The 19,577-nt window shown below is 39.9% G+C and overlaps 1 protein-coding gene across 3 annotated transcripts; it reads right to left on the bottom strand.

Moving 5' to 3' along the window:
* Positions 1-315: 315 nt before the first annotated feature.
* On the bottom strand, positions 316-18,382 carry SFPQ (splicing factor proline and glutamine rich). Of its 3 annotated transcripts, XM_036911951.2 has the most exons (13): positions 17,456-18,382; positions 16,582-16,770; positions 15,944-16,245; positions 15,742-15,837; positions 14,999-15,195; positions 14,812-14,896; positions 14,368-14,485; positions 13,972-14,020; positions 13,767-13,891; positions 8,229-11,357; positions 5,063-5,110; positions 3,972-4,059; positions 2,904-2,993 (listed from the first exon to the last, which is right to left on the bottom strand). In XM_036911951.2, exons 1-10 carry the CDS (start codon positions 18,263-18,265, stop codon positions 11,220-11,222), a joined length of 2,109 nt encoding a protein of 702 aa, XP_036767846.1. In that variant the 5' UTR covers positions 18,266-18,382; the 3' UTR covers positions 2,904-2,993; positions 3,972-4,059; positions 5,063-5,110; positions 8,229-11,219. The 3 variants fall into 3 exon arrangements, with proteins under 3 accessions (XP_057355976.1, XP_036767846.1, XP_036767848.1); XM_057499993.1 differs by lacking the exons at positions 2,904-2,993; positions 8,229-11,357 and adding an exon at positions 316-636; XM_036911953.2 differs by lacking the exon at positions 8,229-11,357.
* Between the last annotated feature and the right edge of the window lie 1,195 nt (positions 18,383-19,577).

The following is a 19,577-nucleotide window of genomic DNA, read 5'->3' on the forward strand; positions in this document are numbered from 1 at the left end:
TATTGCAGGCTGTTTTTTACACACTAACTCCTTTTGAGTTCCTGGATCTGATTCCAATGTGCATGTGTTGGGGGGTGGTGTCTTCCCACATGACATGCAATTCTTAAACACAAGCATGGTGTCTCAGCACAAGATTCCCCAGGTTAAGGGCTCCTTCCTGCAAAATTGCCCTTCACCGCAACTAGTCTGGACGCCTGTGGCAAGCCCCAGGTTGTTCCCTGTGCTTCTGACCAATCAGTTACAAATTGGAAGTTCCAACAACCTCACCTTAGGTTTGATTAATTTGCTAGAGCAGCTCACAAAACTCAGGAAAACTTACTTTTACCAGTTTAATAAAGAATACCATAAAGGATGTAGGTTAACAGTCAGATGGAGATACAGGGCAAGGTCCCAAACAAGGGAGCTTCTATCCTCATGGGGTCTGGCTCAGTATTATGTGGAAGAATTCTGGTTCCCCAAAACTTGGTCTTTGTCCAACAGAGAAGCAGGGTACAAAAGAGGAATAAATGTTTTTCTCGCAGGTTTTTCTAAGGGCTTCATTGCACAGTCATGATTGACTAAATCGTTGGCCATTGGCTGGTTCAACTTCCAAGACCCTGCTCTTGGGTGGGGTCCATAACAAGACATCCATTTCACCTGTAAGACCATGAAGTGTTTTAATGTGTGGATGAAACCAAACAAATCTGGGCAATAGTATTTGGTCATCTAAATGACCATGTTATCTCCTTTAACTTACTGTATTACAGAAACCCAGTAGTCTTCCCTGAACTCCATGTCACTGGTCGTTTTTGGACTCTGTGGTATGTCACAAGATTCCCCTTCAGAACTGAGGTACTGACTCCCCCAGCTGTCATGCAAGATAGCAACTACACCTTCCTCTGGGAATTGTCCTCAGCTCACGGAGCTACCTCATGGAATTCATGACCACCCTTCCCCCAGCTCTACCAGAGCCCGCCCATACCCAGTGGAACAAAAGGCAATTTATCTCAATTTACGAGAACCATAAAGGGCCATCCCATGCATTGGCTGAGACCTCTGACACAGTTCACTTTCCCCCATCCAATTCTGCTTCTTTTACCAAGTATTTCCGAGTGCACTCCAATAATCTGCACAAAAATTATCCACAACAGTACTCAACAACCTACTCCTACTATATAGATCATTTTGTCTGTATGCCTCAGCATACACCTAGAACTAGTGAATGGCTGTGAAAAATAAATTAGGAAATTCATGGGATCCTCTTCTTGGGATGACTACTTTAATCAATAGGGTGTCAGGTGATAATTCATGATTATCAAGCCCAGGTCAAAAAAGTGATGAAGTTTCCATCAGTTCTCCCAGGCTGTTTACTTGGAAGTAAGCCAGCTGTCATAAAGTCTGACTACCCTGAGACTTCTTAAAACACCTTTAATTCTACCTAGTTCAGTGTCTCAGTACATTCCCCCTGGACTCTAGCAGCAGCTCCTTTACTAGTATTCCAGCCTCCAACCTAGTACTGCTGTCAGTTTCCTAAATTCAAACTCATATCACAAACAGGCTTAGCATCTTTTATCATACCTTTAGAAGTGTTCCATGTAAACCAAACTAAGTGTATCTTGGGTTTTCTACCTTTGCTTTTACATTGCACATTCCTCCACCTTCCTAGAAAGGCTTTTGGCTGTGAGACTAGCAAATATCAATTTTCAAGATTCTAGTTTTTCTTTTCCAATATTCTAATTTCCACCTTCTCAGAGGTACACACTCAAAAAAAATGGCTCCTTTTGTGCTCCCTATTAATCATTCTCTAAGGGATTTGTTTAGTTTACCCAGTACACCTCCAACTGTCAGGGAACATGTCTTACTGGACTTGAGACCTCTGTGGGAAGCCTGGCTTACATTTAAGTAACACTGTAGTCTCCTACTTCACAAAGGAGACTGCTCCTAGAGAACTAGTGTTATCTGAAGCCTCAGAACTAGATGACAAACCAGACCTCAGGACTTATGCCAAATTTGGTGTCTTATCCAATTTATCTAAAATATTAATGACATTTTATTCAGATCTGGGTCTCACCCCTGATACAGACTATATACAGCTCTATAAAGCAAACTCCACAGGACCAGTGACTGCTGTGACTGTGTTCCTCCTTTGTGGTCATTTTAATCTCAAGCAAACTGTTCTCAATCTCAACGTTCTGCTTAGTAACAGCAAAATAATAAAATTAACATTTCATGAAGTTCTGCAGTATCAGCAATGAGGCTCAAGTATCAAAATCTAGACACAACTGAATTACCTTTCAAACATATCTCATACACTTAACCTCAACAAATGATTAAGTTCACATGTAAGAACTTTTCAGGTAACAGCTTGTCAAATTTTAAAGCAACAAGAATGAAGAGGGTAAGATTTTAGTCAATTTCATCTCCTCCTTCCATTTATAGATATTCTGATGATCTACCCAGATGATACTGGATTCAAAACCTGAGTTCATTTTAGCTTACAGAAACTGCTACCTGGGGTAGCCAGTGGTTATTTGGCAAGATATAATTCCATCTATGCTCATTTGTTAAATACACTGACTGACCTACAACCATCATCTGACCTGATGAAAGTTTTTATAATGTCTGAAACCCAGTAAAGGAGTGGTCAGTCACAAGATTATTTTAGAAATAAAACCTACAGTGAGGCTATTTTACAATACTGATGGCTAGTTCAGGTCATAGGACAGTGGTGGGCGATCAAATTAATTATTAAGAGGCTATAGTAGCTCTGCCAAAAAGCTTTCAGGACATTGTCTTGAATTGTATAAACTGTTCTACATCTATATTGTAGAACATCTCTTTTTAATGTCATCTAGAAACAAGCTCAAGACACACAAAGAAAATTCTATTAAATGAGTCCTACTTAAAAAGAAATAAAAGGACAATCTCATTTAAAAATGTCTTTATTAATGACATTTAGGTTGTTCATTCCTCTTTGTCCTCTTCCTTACTGGTTTTCTGAAGTTTGCCTGATCCTGCCAATTAAAGGAAACAATTACTCCAAAAGACTGAAGAATCAGTTATCAAGTTCTCAAACATTTATCAATTAGCACCAAGTAAATTTCCTAACACCAAGTTTTAATCAAGGAATGTAGTACTAATAGTATTTTTAATGATCTGTATAACCAGTTATCCATATAACTAAGGCCTATATAAGATGAAGAAATTATTTCAATACCAGACTTTGTCACCCAGCTAGTTAAATTTTACTTCCATTTTCTGTAAGATGTTCTAGTAGTAGCCAGACTCTTTAAAGACAAATCTGTAACATTCAAGACACTCCATTAACTGGCACCATCTCTCTATGTATAAAGACATAGCCCTCATTTACATACCATCTCTATTTCTACCTAAAAGTATTCTTTTTTTCAAATTTCAAACTGATTATGACAGCCCTTTAAACCTGAGTGATACCTAACTATATATGCAATTCATCAGGTGAGGGGATAGTAAGTAAACTTCTATGCATGGGCCAACTTTTTGCAAATCAAGTTTTACCAAAACAGGTATGTCAACCCAAATGTTCACACTGCCTGAGTGCTTTCCAGCTAGAACAGCAAAGTTGAACCGCCCTTCTAATAAGTATCACCTTTTATAGTTCTCCATCTATTTTCAAATACAGGTGACCCCGCTATCTAACTATTTGGATAAGAAACAAGAGAATATCTAATGTTTTGAATCCTTCTCTACATGGTCCTATGTAGAGGTGAATACATGTACATTATTTTTATTGAAAATTGAGGCTTGAGCTAAACCAACAGACAAGCTGACCACCTCAGGCTATGTGAATGACTGAATATTTAAGCATTATAGAAACAAGGAAGTTTCTACAAGAAAGTTTAAGTTTAATGTAGAGGAAGGTAAAATGAGATATTCACACACAAGTAGTTGTTTTTGATAACACCCAAGAGTCCTTTTGAAGGCAATTTAAAGGTAAAAATCATTCCACTTACCTAGACACTTCCCCAGTCTAACAGCTGCAGCTCTCCTTCTTGGTTGGCTCATCCTGTGTGATGTACTGAGAACAAGCATCTTATTCACCTATCATTAAGAAAGTAATTTTGTTAAAATAACACACTTTGAAAAATAATGAACAGCAGCAGTAGACTTATACACTAAGAAGTGACTAGTGGTTACAATGAAGGAGGGGTTGGGGTGGGTAGGTGGGTAGGGTGAGGGGGATAAAGGGGCACAAAAATTCTCAATCATAATGGACACTGGTCACAGGGATGGTAGTACAGCATGGAGAACATAGTCATTGGTTCTGTAACATCTTCTATGTTGACAGATAGTAACCGCATTAGAGAGGGGAGTGAGGATTTAATAATACAGGTAACAGCTGAACCACTGTGTTGTATATTTGAAACCAATATAAAATTGTCTATCAATGATAGTTCAATTTAAAAAAGCCCATAAAATAGTGTGATACTTGTTTTTAACCCAATTTCAAAAAAAGAAAAAGTAACAAGCTTGGCACAGTATACTAATACGTTATTCTGACATCAACAAGAGGTACTTTTTTGACACAGGCGTTATTGTTCCTTTTCCCACTATATTCCTGCTTAGTAAAGACCTGGTCAACATCAAGGTTATAGTCTCCTAAATTTTTTCACACATATTTATGGAATTTATGCTCCTACCAATGACTAGATACTTGTTCCTCTAGTATTTACTGGGTGAGTAAAAAAAGAATCTTAAGGAGATTTCAAAACTCAAAAAGTTGAATTTTGAGTTCTGAAAATACACCAGTTCTTCAGTAACTCAAGTTTTTTTTTTCACTCTTCTGATCATTTTCTTTACATAATCATCATGCATCTTTTTTTCAATTCTATTGGTTGACATTTCTGTAATAAATATTCCCCACCTTCTGTCTTTCCCACTTAAATACTTAACACATGCACACACCTATTTTCAAAAGCAAGAATATAGGAGTATTGTTAGGATAAACTTCTTAAAAATGACACACATTTCCCCCTACACAGCTAAAGCAAATTACTTAACCATTAAATAGAAATCAAACCCAAAGTCCTCTATGGAAACTTACCTGAAGTGAATGAGCACTCCAGTATCAGCCAACATCAATTATTCTTACCTAAAGAATAATAAGAAAAAGTTAACATAAAAGACAAGGGTATAAAGATTTTGAAAATGCTAGTTAACTTCAAAATTTAAAGAGTAAAATTCCAGAGACAAAGATTGGGGGGCAAGTTACGGCATTTAAAAAAAAAACAGGAAGAAATTTCATGGGGGGAAAAAAATCTAAAATTATTCTTAACGTAAGTAATAAAGTAGACACCTGAATAGAATCAAAACTGGATCTTCTTTAAAATACAAAAGCCTAACTGCTATTTTCACCAGTCTGAGCACAATGAAGTTTGACTGCAACCCAAAATATACTATCCCTTATGTGAAGGTATGTGACAACGTTTACCTTACCAAATGAGTTTTAACATCAGCTCTTTCCATATAAAAGCACATACCCTGCTCCCCATTCAAGTATGTCTTCCCTTCTCAGGTGGCCTGACCACCTTCAGCAGGAGTCCTCCAAGAGTGCCCTCCCCATTCCACAGTACACAACAATGCAGTTGTTATCCTGCAATATCCTATACATTGCCCTCATTCTCTCCAAGTCCTCACTGGGTTTTAAGTCAGGGCAGGGAAGCTATGCCTCATCGGGACAGCAAGGAATCTGAGTTTTTCTGAGGGAGAATACATTCACATTCACTATATATGCCTGGCAGGGCCACAGTGCACAAAAACAGAAAGATCAGCCTTAATTCAAGTTCCAGGTTTTTCCTCCTCCCTGATCAGTTACCACCAAGGGCATATGAAATAAGAGTTCCCTGTTGCACATGCACCTCCATAAGGGATACTATATCGTTTTGCATTCTCCCCCCATTCTCCAGATTATCCTGTTCTACATCCAGCCCTCTTTTTCACCCTCCAAATAAGATCTTTGCATTTTCAGCACTGGTGTTCAAAAGAAACAATTTTATGATTGATGGTTTACCAACTGTGAGATTTCCACAGTTGAGTCTTAAATATTGCCAATCATTATCTAGCAGCAATGACAGATGATTAGGAGCAGCCAAATCCCGAGTTCTTGCCCTAATAATAATAATAGGCAGCCGTTTGAGAACTGCACTAGCTGACAGAGCACTGAAACATTATTAGCTAAAGCCAAAACCAAATAAAGGCCCAGAACAAACATCCCTGCTCTCTATAAACCTGTCCAAAATCAGTGAGGGAAAGGTAGTAAATGCAGGACTGTGTATCATGTCACTGCAGCTGACAATGATTAACAATAGGAGACATGCAACCCCCATTGAAGTTAGAAGTCCAAAACTAGTCACACGCATTTCTTTATTGGGGAAAAGTGAGACTATTATGAATTCTTTGTAGGTTTTGCAACCTTATGTGAAGAGCACCCATTCCATTTCTTTCATCTTTCAGAAAGCACCGGTATCTGTTCCAAGGGCCTAACAGTACGAAAATGCATTCTGGCATCACACTTCTGAACTTCAGACCATTTTCATGAAAAGAATTATCTTGGTTTGTAATGAGAAAAGACTATGAAATACAATGCGAGCACCTCAGTATAGTGTGATTACTGAAACCCATTTATTTCCAGCTTTTTGACTGATTTTGTTAAGACCCTCTACACTAAGATTCAGAAATTATAACTACAAACAAAACTAAGTGAATCGACTTAAGTCACAGGTTTCTCATTTGAAAGTGCAAAAGCCTATTCATCTTGAAATAAGCAGAATGAAGCGAAATTTACCCCCCACTCCAATGATGTTCCTGAAGTCCATATATTGTAATACGTATATTCTCTCAAAATTGTTATTGACTGTTTAGAAATAAAAGCTCAGGTTTATTCCTTAACACTCAATCACTACATCACGGTGTCAAGTGTTGGCCACCGATTTAATGGATTATGCCACAGGAAAATCCTACCAACGTTGTATGCCAATTCGGTGACATTTTGTCACTAAAAGCTGAGCACTGTTTGATCTACTTTGTATTACTGACAGAGAGAGCTAGTCACCATTTGCTTTTATCTAGCAGGAAAGTCAAGTTATTTGCTTGAATGAACTACAGATCAAAGTACAAACTTGTCCCCACCTTGTGAATTGCCTGCCAAAGAGCTAGACATTTTTCTTGATACATTGGAAGAAAATTCTCATAGTCGTGAAAAGTTTTCACCAGCATTTATGCAAAGTAAACCAAATTTTTCCAGTTACAGAGCAGAAAGCGTTATACGTGAACGCCATTTCTCATGCACACTATAGCTAAAAACCAGTTCAGAGTCCAAAGTTAAGTTGAATTGAGGTCTGGAAAAGTTGATGAAAAAAGCTTAAGTCCTTAACAAAAGAGGGTGCTTCTAAAGACTTTTTTGGTGATTGACCATTTTGGATTATAACATCACATCCCTAAAGCTAAGGGAACCAAATTCAAAAAGCTATGCTGAACATCTGCAGTTATCCTACAGAATACGACGGTCTTGATTGGGAAATGATTCCCAACATGTATTCAACTGTAGGCTATCAATGTGCCACACCACTTTCCCCCAAGTTTAGAGTATAGACATATTTAGACAGGTCACATCACTTCAACTCTTCACGTTAGATTCCCATCTAGTAAGCCCAGGTTAGTAACAAAGGTGTTCCCATGGAGCCCACAGAAAAAAAATTTTAAATCACATTACAAAAAAACTCTACTTTTGGTCTTAATTCACTCAATCTGCAAAATTATTACCAAGATTGCACTCTGAAATTATTGATATTGCTGACCGATGGGCAGGTCAGTTTGCCACAACAGAGACTATCACATACTATACAGTCCATGTCAAGATGCTAAAAGCACTCTACTTCCCAAGTATGGTTTGGTTCCCTCTCCCCCATACCACTGATATCCCAGGTCATCTTCAGTTACAATGCAGCTCAAGAAAAACCACACAACTGAGTCAGATATACCAAAGAATCAAGTTTGCACTTTTTATCTGAGAACCGCAACAGCACTGATTTCTGCCTGAAAAATTACAGCTCTGAACCCAAACCCACACAGTTTTGATAAAAGCTAACTTTACCATACAAGTGTTTAGGTGCTGCACTGTGATTTCATTGTCAGAAGTGTGATGTCAGAATGCCCACGGAATAAAAGTACATAGCAAGTCACCAAGTTAGATTATATTGCTTGTTACCTACCTGTATGCAGTCGGCAATGAGAATCTTGGAGCAAGCAGGAATACTACATCCGGGTCCTAATGTCCATTGCCATTTGCGGTACTACGTTCCTCACAGTTACGCACTGCAGAAATGCTGGCTAAATGCAGTTATGTAGCAGGCCACTACTTTAATAGTGCATAATTGCAGTCCAAGAACACCAGAGAACATTCCGCCACAACTTAGTGGCTTGCCCGAGAAAAGCCAAGTATCTAAATTTTTATCTGCCATAATATGCCACTTATAAAAATTGCACAGGCGTACATTACAATTTCCCCAATTATTATCTGTTTGTATTAGTGGTAAAATACATCTAATAAAGAGTGGTGGGGTTTATATCTTAGGAGTTTAATTAGTGTCCTAAGCAGAGAGATTAATTATGGTTACACTAACATGGGAGCCAATGGGTAAGCTTATAAGACACCTATTTACACTGCAGTATCAGAGAATGCAGTTTTTAAAGACTAGAAGTTTAAATCAATCACTGTTCCTCTTAAAATTACTAGAGAAAGTGGAGAAGAGGAAATGGGGACAGGTGGTTTCTATAAATGAGAAAAATGGCTAGACTACTTCGAAAATACTACCTTCCCGTTCCCACCCCAAGTTTCCTATCAGCTCTTAGGAAACTACCTTTTAAGATGATTAAATTCACATTAGACTAAATAAAAACTATCATATACATTGCAAGACTTTTTGAAAGTCTATTTGAGTAGCTTACAACCCTTGGTACCCTACTATTTCAGTGATGAAAGTCAAAACTTCGTTGAAACTAAGCATTATTATTTGCTAAACAACGTTTAGCAATTCTACAGCCCACAGTAAGGCAATCAAAACCACAACTTCCAGGAGATTATCCATTAGCATCCTTCACCACTCTTCAAAGGTATAGTACTACCAAAAGCTTATTTTAGGGGTCTGTGCCAGCATCCCTTATAAAGAAAGGCATGTAATCTGAAAAATAAACTGAAACATTAATTTTATAGGCAGATTTTCCCATTTCCCAACCAGCCCCCACCCACACACATTCCAGTTCACCCTCTATGGGTGTCCCAAGAACACCCCTTATTTATTAGTGGAGTCCCTACCATACAATTCAACCAAACTGTAATGGACTCCTTTCAAATCAAGACTTTGTTTCCATACAGAAAATCTCATACACGTCACGAGGTGAGTAACTTGCCTTGAGACAGAACTTCCTCATTGGTAAAATTATGGTAGAACTACCCATTTCCAAGTGTCTCAGTGAACAGAAATAATGAACATTTTCCAGTGAGATTCTCTCCCTTAAATCACACCTTGTACCTGTCACACAACCAGAATTGAGTGACATGCCTTTAAACCCCACTAGTGTTTTAACTTAACTATTATCCAGTTTTCTATGCAGAAAAAGTGCTCAAGTGTTTCAACAATAGGTTTCCCTTTGTACTCAGGCACAGTACTAAACTTCAACATTTTAACAAAGATTTGATTTAGAATTTTACTTTTGTCAATTAGCATCAAGAACAGAGGTGAATAGGAGGAAGACATTAAATAGTAAGAGTTCTATAACGTACAAATTTAAATGGAAACATAACGAAGAACAAACCCAAACCATTCAATTACTTTACCTACTGTTAGAAGTTTTTCCTTTGCTAAAGTATACACACTGAAAAAGCAGGTTTCCCATTGTACTAACAGCCAACAGTAACAATCTGTTAACTCAAAAATGTTTCTTACTCTAATGTAAGGAGATTCAATGAAGTTGACAAACTGACACCACCATCGAAACACTCCAAAGCTTTATGGTGGGAGGGATATTTGTACTGTGTAGCATGAGCAAACTCTCTCCAGATTTAGTGCTACATCAAAGAAACCATGGAAAAACAAGTTAACAAATATTTTGTATTAAGAATGGTCTTCTGTAACCCTGTTTGTTATTAATGGTCACCACTAGCTCTTAGAAAGGAGAACAGATTTTTATAGTCCTACAGACTTTGCCCAAGAGTAAGTAGCACAAGGAGATGTAGAAGTTACAGGGAACAAATGTACACATAACTAAGCCTACTTCATGGTCACTAAACTTCTTAAAGTTGAGTTTTTCAAACCAAACCCATCTTTTAACTTGCTTCAAGTAATACATGAAAAGACTTCATGTTTAACAATCTTTAATTCAAATGTGAAGTTCAATACAAGCCATTTGTAGGGCTTGGGACTTGTTCTTTTAAAAACAAGAATAGAGGAATGCAACAAAATCTTTCCACTTTTCTTCAGAAACTTTCAAGGAAAGGATAGATCATAGGGCCATAAAAGATCCATTTAGTCATACCCACTCTCTCCCGCTAACAGTCTTACACCCATTCCATGACCTTAATACACATTCCTGAATGAAGATTTACAGTTCAGCTTTGCTTTCATAACCATTTAAAATACTTAGCACCGGCTTGCTTCCTATAATGCCAAACAAATCAAATCATGAAACTACTTCAATATGCACTTCTTCGTTTTAAAACAAGGGGGTAATATTTATAGAAAGAAGTATTTAGCCTACAAATACATTTCCCAGAAATGGCATATGCCATTGGAAGGCCTGACACTCTCATGCTTTCAGAATAGAATACCTAGCCTAATGTGCATAGAAGCATGAATGGCAAAGTTGAAAATCAATATTGTAACTATTTTTTCTATTTATTTGAAGCACAGTAAAAAAAAAATTGGTACACTTTGGAAATTCAGTGGCACAAGGTACACTGCCATAACTTGAGGGACATTATACAGTTAAAAAAAAAGAAAAAGAAAGGAAAAATAAATTCCCGTTTCAAACACTGCATTACATATTTTTACCTGCCCAAACAGACCATTTACAAATATTAGGTCAATAAACTGCTAACATCCATAAAAAGGTAGCTTTCTTACTAAAATGCAAGAATTTAAAAGATTGGTATCTAAACAAGAAAAGACAAAAAACAAACTGGAATGAAAGCCTAGGTATCACATCTAAAATCGGGGTTTTTTGTTTGGGCCTTCATACTCTTCTCTCCCTCTACCATATCCTGCTGGAGTTCCAGGCCCCATTCCTCTAGGACCCTGTCCGCCCACAGGTCCCGCACCTCCCTGCCCAAAGCGCTCAGTACGCTATTGGAACAGTAATTAACAGTTCATTATTATGTAGTTGATGTCCATGTGTGTTAAGTAAATATTTTAGAAGGTTCCGTAGTCAACGTTCGTCGATACAATCACCAATGAGTCGATCCACAGGTACCGGGAACATAGAAAGGAAAAAAGGGTAATTTGAAAATTAGTTTACGATAATACATGCCTTGTGGTATGTTCCCACTTGAGCCATTCTCATACACCTGTTTCAAAGAACAGATCTTCCCTGTAGTGCTAAAAAATTTAAGAATTAGTGCAGATGTGAAAACCCATTCCAAAATGAGTTTTAAGAAATTTCACATCAGATTAACCCACTGAAAAGCTTGCAAACTTCTCACTTTCAAGGTGTGAACAGGAAATTTAATTTCCAAATAAGCCTCACAAGCCCAAACAGACAGATTCAATTCACTCAATGGAGTGACAAAGACCTACTCACCAGTTAGTGGCATGTGCTGCATAAGAAACCTTGCGCTTTTCAAGATCTTAAGACACATCTGCTAAGTTGCAGAAACCTTAAAAGGTTCAAAGTTTTAATAAAATGCTACCAGACTACAAAAAGAAAAAGCATAAAAGACTAATAGATTTAATCACCTAACCACAAAGTCAACTTGATTAAAAAAAGAAGTGTTGCCATGTTCTCACAGGTATACCACCTTCAGAGCCATCACTATATAACCGAAGACAATTATGTTCACAGTGCTGTTCTGTATTGTTGCAAACTGACTAAACATACAGCCCACCCCTGTAACAGCCCAACTTTTCCGTTAGGTCTTTGAAAAGTCCACTGACACTTAGTTATGATTCCACGGTCTGGGTATTTCTCCCAAACAGCCTACCACCAAGATAAAGTGACTGCAATAAAGCAGGACTTCGTTACTCCGTTTAGTTTTAGGTACTAGTCTTAGAAACCTTACGTACCCAAACAGAAGAACCCTATAGATAGATATGCAAGCACAGCAGCCTGAACTATCTTTCAAATTCCATTTAAAATAGATCAGTTACTAAGAGTATTACTGAAAAGAAAAAAAAAAAAAAAGACATCAGGGTTCAATTGTTCCTCCACATAATTTCAACATGTTTCCTACAAAACAATAGGGCTACTTTCAATTTCAACCTTTTCAACTATTTTCAAAATTCTAAAAATTTTAGGGTAATTTTAGTACATTGTACACTTAAGTTATAGCTCAAAAAGCTAAAGAAGAAAATTTGGAGGGGTTTCACCATCATGTTATTACAGTCTCTTAGAACCCCAGGCAATATAGAACCTTAACTGTGGGAATATGTCAAATTAGATTTTACAAATTTGATACACACCTACAACCTACATTTTAAGCAGCATATAAACCAAATTGCGTTACCCACATTTTAAAAATTCAATTTGAAGAAAGCTAATAGTACTGCATTTAAGCCAACCAACTATTTACAGTTCTAATTCTCAAGAAGCCTTAGATAGATCTCAAATAGATGAGGCCCCATACTAAATCCTTATGTTCCTTATTTGCTAAATCAATCTAGGGAATGGCACGCTGCAGTTTCCCTTTGCCAAAAGCCTCTAGGTGAACTAATCAGATTCAATTCAGTTGTGAAAATGCACTGTCCTCTAAACCCACCTCTAAAGCCAATATTCAGTTCTCTAAAGTTTCATAAAGCCCTAACAGTCACTCAGACCAATTCTCAGTTGTTCTAAAGCATCTTGATAGGCTAACTATAGAGCTAAAATATGATTATCATAAAGAAGGTTCAGATCAAATGCACACAACTCGTATGCTTAAAATTATCAATGGTTTGTACTACCCTGTAGCAAAGTAGAAGCGTCAGTTTATTTTAGAAGGTGTACACCTTTATGGACAGGCCCAACAGGTGGGAAACGACGAGTCAAAACACTAAACAATTCCCTTTTCATGGGTAGAAGCCACGTCAAATATAGGTCAAAGTCCTACACATCACTAAAGCATGCCTAAAGCTGCAAAATGCAAGTCTGATTCATACTTATGGCAAATACCGACTTAATGAATGACACTTTGCCATTCAATTACTTTCACATGATGCAGAATAATCAGGTACATTATCTAACATTTAGAATTTGGATTTGCCATGCACTAGGGTGTAAAAGTACACAAGCAATATAAGGGAAAGACCTAAGTCTACTTATTGCCAGGTAACTCCAACATACTACTGATAGCATTGACTTCTTGTTGGCAACCTATCTGTTTAGGTTACCAACCCTGAGTTCTTCTATGTTGCCAAAGTATTCCTCAATATTATGATTTACATGATAGGGGAACTAAAAGAGGTCCAGATACCTACTTTAAGAAAAAAAACAAAAACACACACACGTAAATTGTGGAAAATGAGAACTTCCTTTGTACTACGTCCCACAGGATACATTACCATGTCACTTCCCATCATGGAACCACTCATGGTTGCTGGTGGAACTCCAGGATTAGCTTCATAACCTATGCCACCACCACCACCACCTAGAGGTGGAAATTTCTGGCCTCCTGAACCATAGGGATCTAGGAAACAAAAATGCTCATTACAATTTGACCAGAATATTGCTCTCTAATGGTAATATTAATGTGATTTTCATGCTTACCTCCCATGTTCATCGCTCCTCCACCACCCATTCTCATGTCTCTCTCTCTCTGAAAGAAAAAAGTCCCCTTCATATACCTAATTCCAATTATTCTTGATAGCTAAGAAATTTCTGTAATTTAAAATTTAAGCTTTCAAAAAAAAGATTAAGGCAACTTTAAAAATCAGTATTCTGAAACCACTTAGACACTTAATTATCAAACTATTAAAGCTGCTCCCCAACCAATAAAGTCTTTTGGCCTGCTAGAAAAGATGAAACTCAAGGTACATCTAACGTACTTGTTTTTAAAAAAAAAAAAAGCTATCATGTGAAATGTTGTATTTAACTGAGTAAAATTTAATTTTAGGTACCTACAAGTTTTGTAGACCAATTAGACTGAAACAGAAGTTTACTTACTGGATCCATGTAGCCCATTCGGCTGTAGCTTTCCTCCCTTTGGCGTCTCATTTGTTCTTCCATCTCACGCTGACGAATCATCATCTCTTCTTCCCTCCTACGTCGCTCCTCCTCTTGCCTGGAAATATCCAACATGATAACCAAAGTGTTATCCACGTCTTTTAAAATTAATCTGAAGAAAGCTAGTAGTTTTGCCCAAGAGCTTAGCTTTACAAAGTCTATGTTAGAGTAAACACAAAGGCCTTGAGAGTGAGTCTGGGAGTATAACCTATAACCCTCCAGGCAGTCTGACAAAGAAAACATCACTAATGAAAATCTTACGGTCTATTCCTATTTAAGTGTTATGACAACACTGACATAGTACACTTGTTTTCTAAATGTACACTTATTCTCTAAATGTAAATATAAATGCAGAACAAAAGGCTGAGTTTAACAAAATTTTACCTCAATTGCATTTCTTTACGTTTCTGCATTTCTTGATTGTGAAGTTCTTCCATGCGTCTTAATTCTTCCTGGCGTCTCATCAGATCTGAACATTGGAAAATTTTGTTTTGGATTCACATTAATGAGGTTCTACTAAGTTCAAAAAGCTATGGATCCCATCAGCAAAATCACACAACAGGCCTTTTACCTTGACGCAGAAGGTTTGCCTGATGTTCGTGATAGGCATCTTCCATTTCACTTTCCAATTTGTCTTTTGCATCTTTCATGTTTTTTTCAACTTGTTCCCTTTGCTGTTTTTCCATTTCATCCAGGGACTTCCATCGCTGAGAATATTCATACTCAAATGTGCCATGCTGGGCAAAACGAGGAGGAGTTTCTCTCTCCCTGACAATATTTAAACATGAACCTATTTATGGATGCACACAGTAAATACTATCTGATTCCCCAAAAACACTAGTCTTTTCCTTAGCTTATCACACTTGCAAAGTATACCAAAGGCAAACACCACTGTGGTTCATAAAAAATCTCTTCACAGCCAAGAAAAAACAATCCATGTCCCAGAATGATATACAGTAACAGAAAACATTGTTGGTCAATGAAGAGAAATCCTACCTTCCTCATTTCCTAATTGTTTCTTCTAACTAAATTCCTATCCAAGGATTATTTTCCCCAACCTTAAAAACGAGGATGCCTATACACTGTGTAAACTTTAAGGATGAAACAAAATTGCATTGGAAGGTACCTGCCCAACCTCAGGAACAAACACTGGGTATTTCAATCACCCATCAAAAGCTCTACTTTCTGAGCCTAAGGTTTTTAAAACAAATCTTTTTGAGAGTTTTGCCACCTGGGCAAATTGAAAAATTACTAGATCAAGTCTCATGTACACTTAAATTTAAAAACTGCCCACCAAAATTTAATCCATCTTACTTTTGATACATTGGATTCTTCTGTGCAAGTTTTTCAGGAAGACCATCTTCATCATCCAATTGTTCAAGTGGTTCCACAATGACTGGACGAGGAGTTCTAATACAAAAAACAGTTCTAACTTAACTTTGTTCCAGTTTTATTGCAACTTCCTCATATAGGTTAACAAATTGAAATTATTAGAAGAATAAGCACAAGAACTTACGTTGTCAGTAAGAAAACGCCTTCACTGCATCTTTCAAATGCTTTTCTTGCTGCTGGTTTAGAAGCAAATTCAACTATGCCTTTCCCTGTAGATCTTCCACGGTCATCCACAATTACAACAGCCCTTTCAATAGGACCGAACTGACTAAAGGCTTCTTCCAACAGTTCATTGGAAACATAAGGTGAAAGATTGCGAACGGAAAGAGCAGCAGCGTGTGTGGCAAAGCGAACCCGAAGCTGCCTGCCTCTCATGGGTGTATCATCAAGTTCAGCTTTGGCAATTTCAGCCAGTGCTCTAGATTCCTGAAAACATCAGACACACTCATGTCAATACTTCAAAATTGGCTAACGCACATTCGGAAACAGATACGCCTAAGTCCTATTCCTATTCTTCCTCCAGCTAAGTTCAAGTATCAAGGCAGCCCTCCCTGACACTATTCAGGGTAGGTTATTAAATGCCTAAAAACCCAACTCCCCTGGGTTTCTTAGATACCAACAATTATGCACTATACAGGAGTTCCAACTTTTCTGTAAGAATGATGAAAATTTTAAAGACCAATTTATTCTTGTTCATTTAAAAATCCGTATTTTTGTAACAGAAAAAAAATCCCTTTAAATTTTACATAAATTCAAACTTACAAGCTTAATAAATCCGAATCCTTTGCCTTTGTTGATAAAAACTTCTCCTGGTTCTCCATATTTAGCAAATAGTCTTTTGAATTCATCCTCTGTGATATCAGCAGGTAGATTCCCAACAAACAACCGACAACGCTGAGTGTAAGTTTTCTCTCCAGGTCTCCTCAACAGAGACAAGTTGGCTTTAAACCCCTAATGAAAAAGGAAGGGAATTTTGACACCAATGGCCTCTGCACGTAAAAAAATCCAGTAATTTGCATTTTCCCAAACTTCTTGTTATGAACCGGGTTGTTCTTTTGTTCCGTTTAAAGTCAAAGTCAAGTTTCTACTGTTATTTTCAACCTAATCACTATCCTAACCTCAAACAGCCCAAATCATCCACACACTAGAGAACAGACCTCTCTACAGAATAAACTACATCAGCAGCAACCTCTTCTGCTGTACCTACTGACTGTCCCTGACAAATCCGGACCGTAGCAGAAAAAAGCTAAAACGGTGACCAAGTATTACATGATGAAAATCCTGGTGTCACCGACGCGACCTTCGCCTGCGCTCTTAAGAGCGTAGTAACTCCCCTCGGTCTTTCCAACCCTGTATTTCACGCTCTACTCTTCCCCAACCTCCAGAATCCGAAGGTCCACCGCAGCTTCTCATCGCCTCCTTGCTCCCGACACCCTCTCTGGGCCCTCTCCGGCCGGAAAGCCGACTCCGAGACCCAACGCGGCCCGCCGCGCTGCGGCGGCCCCGCCCTCCGCCGCCCGCGCGCAGGAGCCCTTTCCGGTCTCCGACAAAATGGAGGCCCGGGAGGAGGAAGGGAAAGAGGAGAGGAACGCCGCCATCTTAGGGAAGCCGCCGCGTAGCTCCAAGGGACACTCACCTCCGAATCGGAGATCTTCTCCTCGCTGCGGCCGCCGGGGCCACCGGGCGGGGGCCCCTGGTGGTGCTGCTGGTGGTAGGGCGGGTGGTGCTGCCGGCCTCCGCGGGGCTCCCCGCCGCCTCGGTGCGGCGGCTTGGGATGGCCGCCAGGAGTGCTCAGGCCCGGGCCACCGCCGGGCTTCGGCCCACCGGGCATTTTGCCGCCTTTGGGGCCGCCGGATCCTGGGCCCTGTTTAGGCCCCGGCCCCGGGCCCCCTGCAGGTGGAGGCGGCGGGCCCCCGGCCTGCGGCGGGGTAGTGGGTACCCCGCTGCTCGGTGGCGGGGGCGGGGGCGGGCCGGGGGGCGCCGAGGTGACAGCAGGCGGCGGGGTCGGGGTGGGGCCCGGCCCTGTCGGGACCCCAGAGGTCGGGGGTGCGGCAGGTGGCGCCGAGCCTGAGGCCGGCGGCGCGCTGCCTACTCCGGGAGCCGGGCCTGGTCCTTGAGGAACAACGGGCTTGGACGAGTCCTGTGGCGGCGGCGGCGGCTGCTGATGGGGCTGCTGATGCGGTGGCGACTGAAGCGGTGGCGGCTGCTGCGGCGGTGGCTGCTGCGGCGGCGGCTGCTGCTGCTGTTGGTGTGGTGGTGGTGGCGGGATCGGTGGCTTCGGGACACCCTGGCCCGGTCCGGGCCCCATGGGTCCGCGGTTCTGATTGAGGCCCATGCCAGGCGGCGGCGAGCGGAAGTCATGGAGGCCGCCTCGGCCGCCGCCGCCTCCGCGCCGGTGGAAGCCGCCGCCGCCACCGCCACGGCTCCTGAACCGATCCCGAGACATGTCTGTGATCAAGGGGCGGGCGAGGCAGAAGCGGAGAAGACGCTCAGGGAACGTGGAGGCCACCTTGCTTCGCACAAGATGGCGGATGACACAGGCGGCGCACCGCCTTTGTCCTCTTCTTATATAGGCCAGCGGGCGTGGCCCCGCCTGCTTCTCGATGGGCAGCTCCAATAGCCAATTAAAATTGCGGTGCTTGATGACACTAAGTTACGAAGCGCTAGTCTTTCCTATTGGCTCCCTAATGAGAGGCAGGAGGCTTGGAGAGCCTGAAGTTCCAGTTCGCCAATGAACTGAAAAGGAGCTGGCTGTAGGCCGCTGTGATTTGCTGGGACCAATTTGAATGGGCTCTCCAGGGCATTTTTCCCGTGAAAGCAAAGAGCCAGGTCCCTATCAGCTCCTGGGGAGAGAAGTTAAAGGGCTCTTTTCTTTCTTGATTGCACCTACGAGCAGCCTGCTGGTATCCTGGCCCAGAAAATAACAGATGTTCTTCCTGTTCAAAGCATTAAGTGCCCACTATCTATCTACCTTGTGCTGAGCTAATGAAATTAGAGAAATAAATCTTAACCTATTACACACAATCTTACTGCTTTTATTTTGGAGCCTCATAGGTTTATTCTAGCGGTATGAATTTAGCAATAGGCTTAAGTTAGTGCACTCTTTATTTTTACAAAAAAGGGCCTTGATTGTATGTTTGTGTGTGTGAATTGACTAATCTACAAACACAAATCACAGGAGGAATATCACATCTTTCTTAATTCCACTATCACCCACAACTATGAATAGATTAAGATCTTTAAAATTACAATATTAACATACCTATATGGAATCAACCAAGGGGCAACATGCTTATATTTCAAATTCTCCAACTTCTCTGAAGTACACCTACCATATCCCTTAATACCCCTCCAATTTACCTCATCTATGGTCCTTTTGGTGGATCATTCCTCTCTCAATATCAACTCATGGCTCATTGTCTTCCTTTCCACCTCTCCTGTTCATCATTCAACATCTATGTGTATAATCACCCAATACTCTCAATTCTTTACCTTCTTACCTCACCTCACAATCTTTTCTTTCTTTCCTTTCCTTTCATCCTATATGAGCCATCCCACCTCATCATGGTCATCCCTGTGTTAGTTTTTACCAGTAACTACGCCATCTCTGAAATCTCTATTTCAAGAATCCTAACTGTTGTATCATAGTAACTCTGATTCTTTGACTCCATCAAAACCTCCAAAAGTATTACTTGTCACTCTCTCACACACACAATCTTGTATATTCATAACTTGTGTCACCCAGTTTAAATGTCATG

Source organism: Manis pentadactyla, chromosome 4 (genome assembly GCF_030020395.1).
Source record: "Manis pentadactyla isolate mManPen7 chromosome 4, mManPen7.hap1, whole genome shotgun sequence".
NCBI classification, from domain to species: Eukaryota; Metazoa; Chordata; class Mammalia; order Pholidota; family Manidae; genus Manis; species Manis pentadactyla.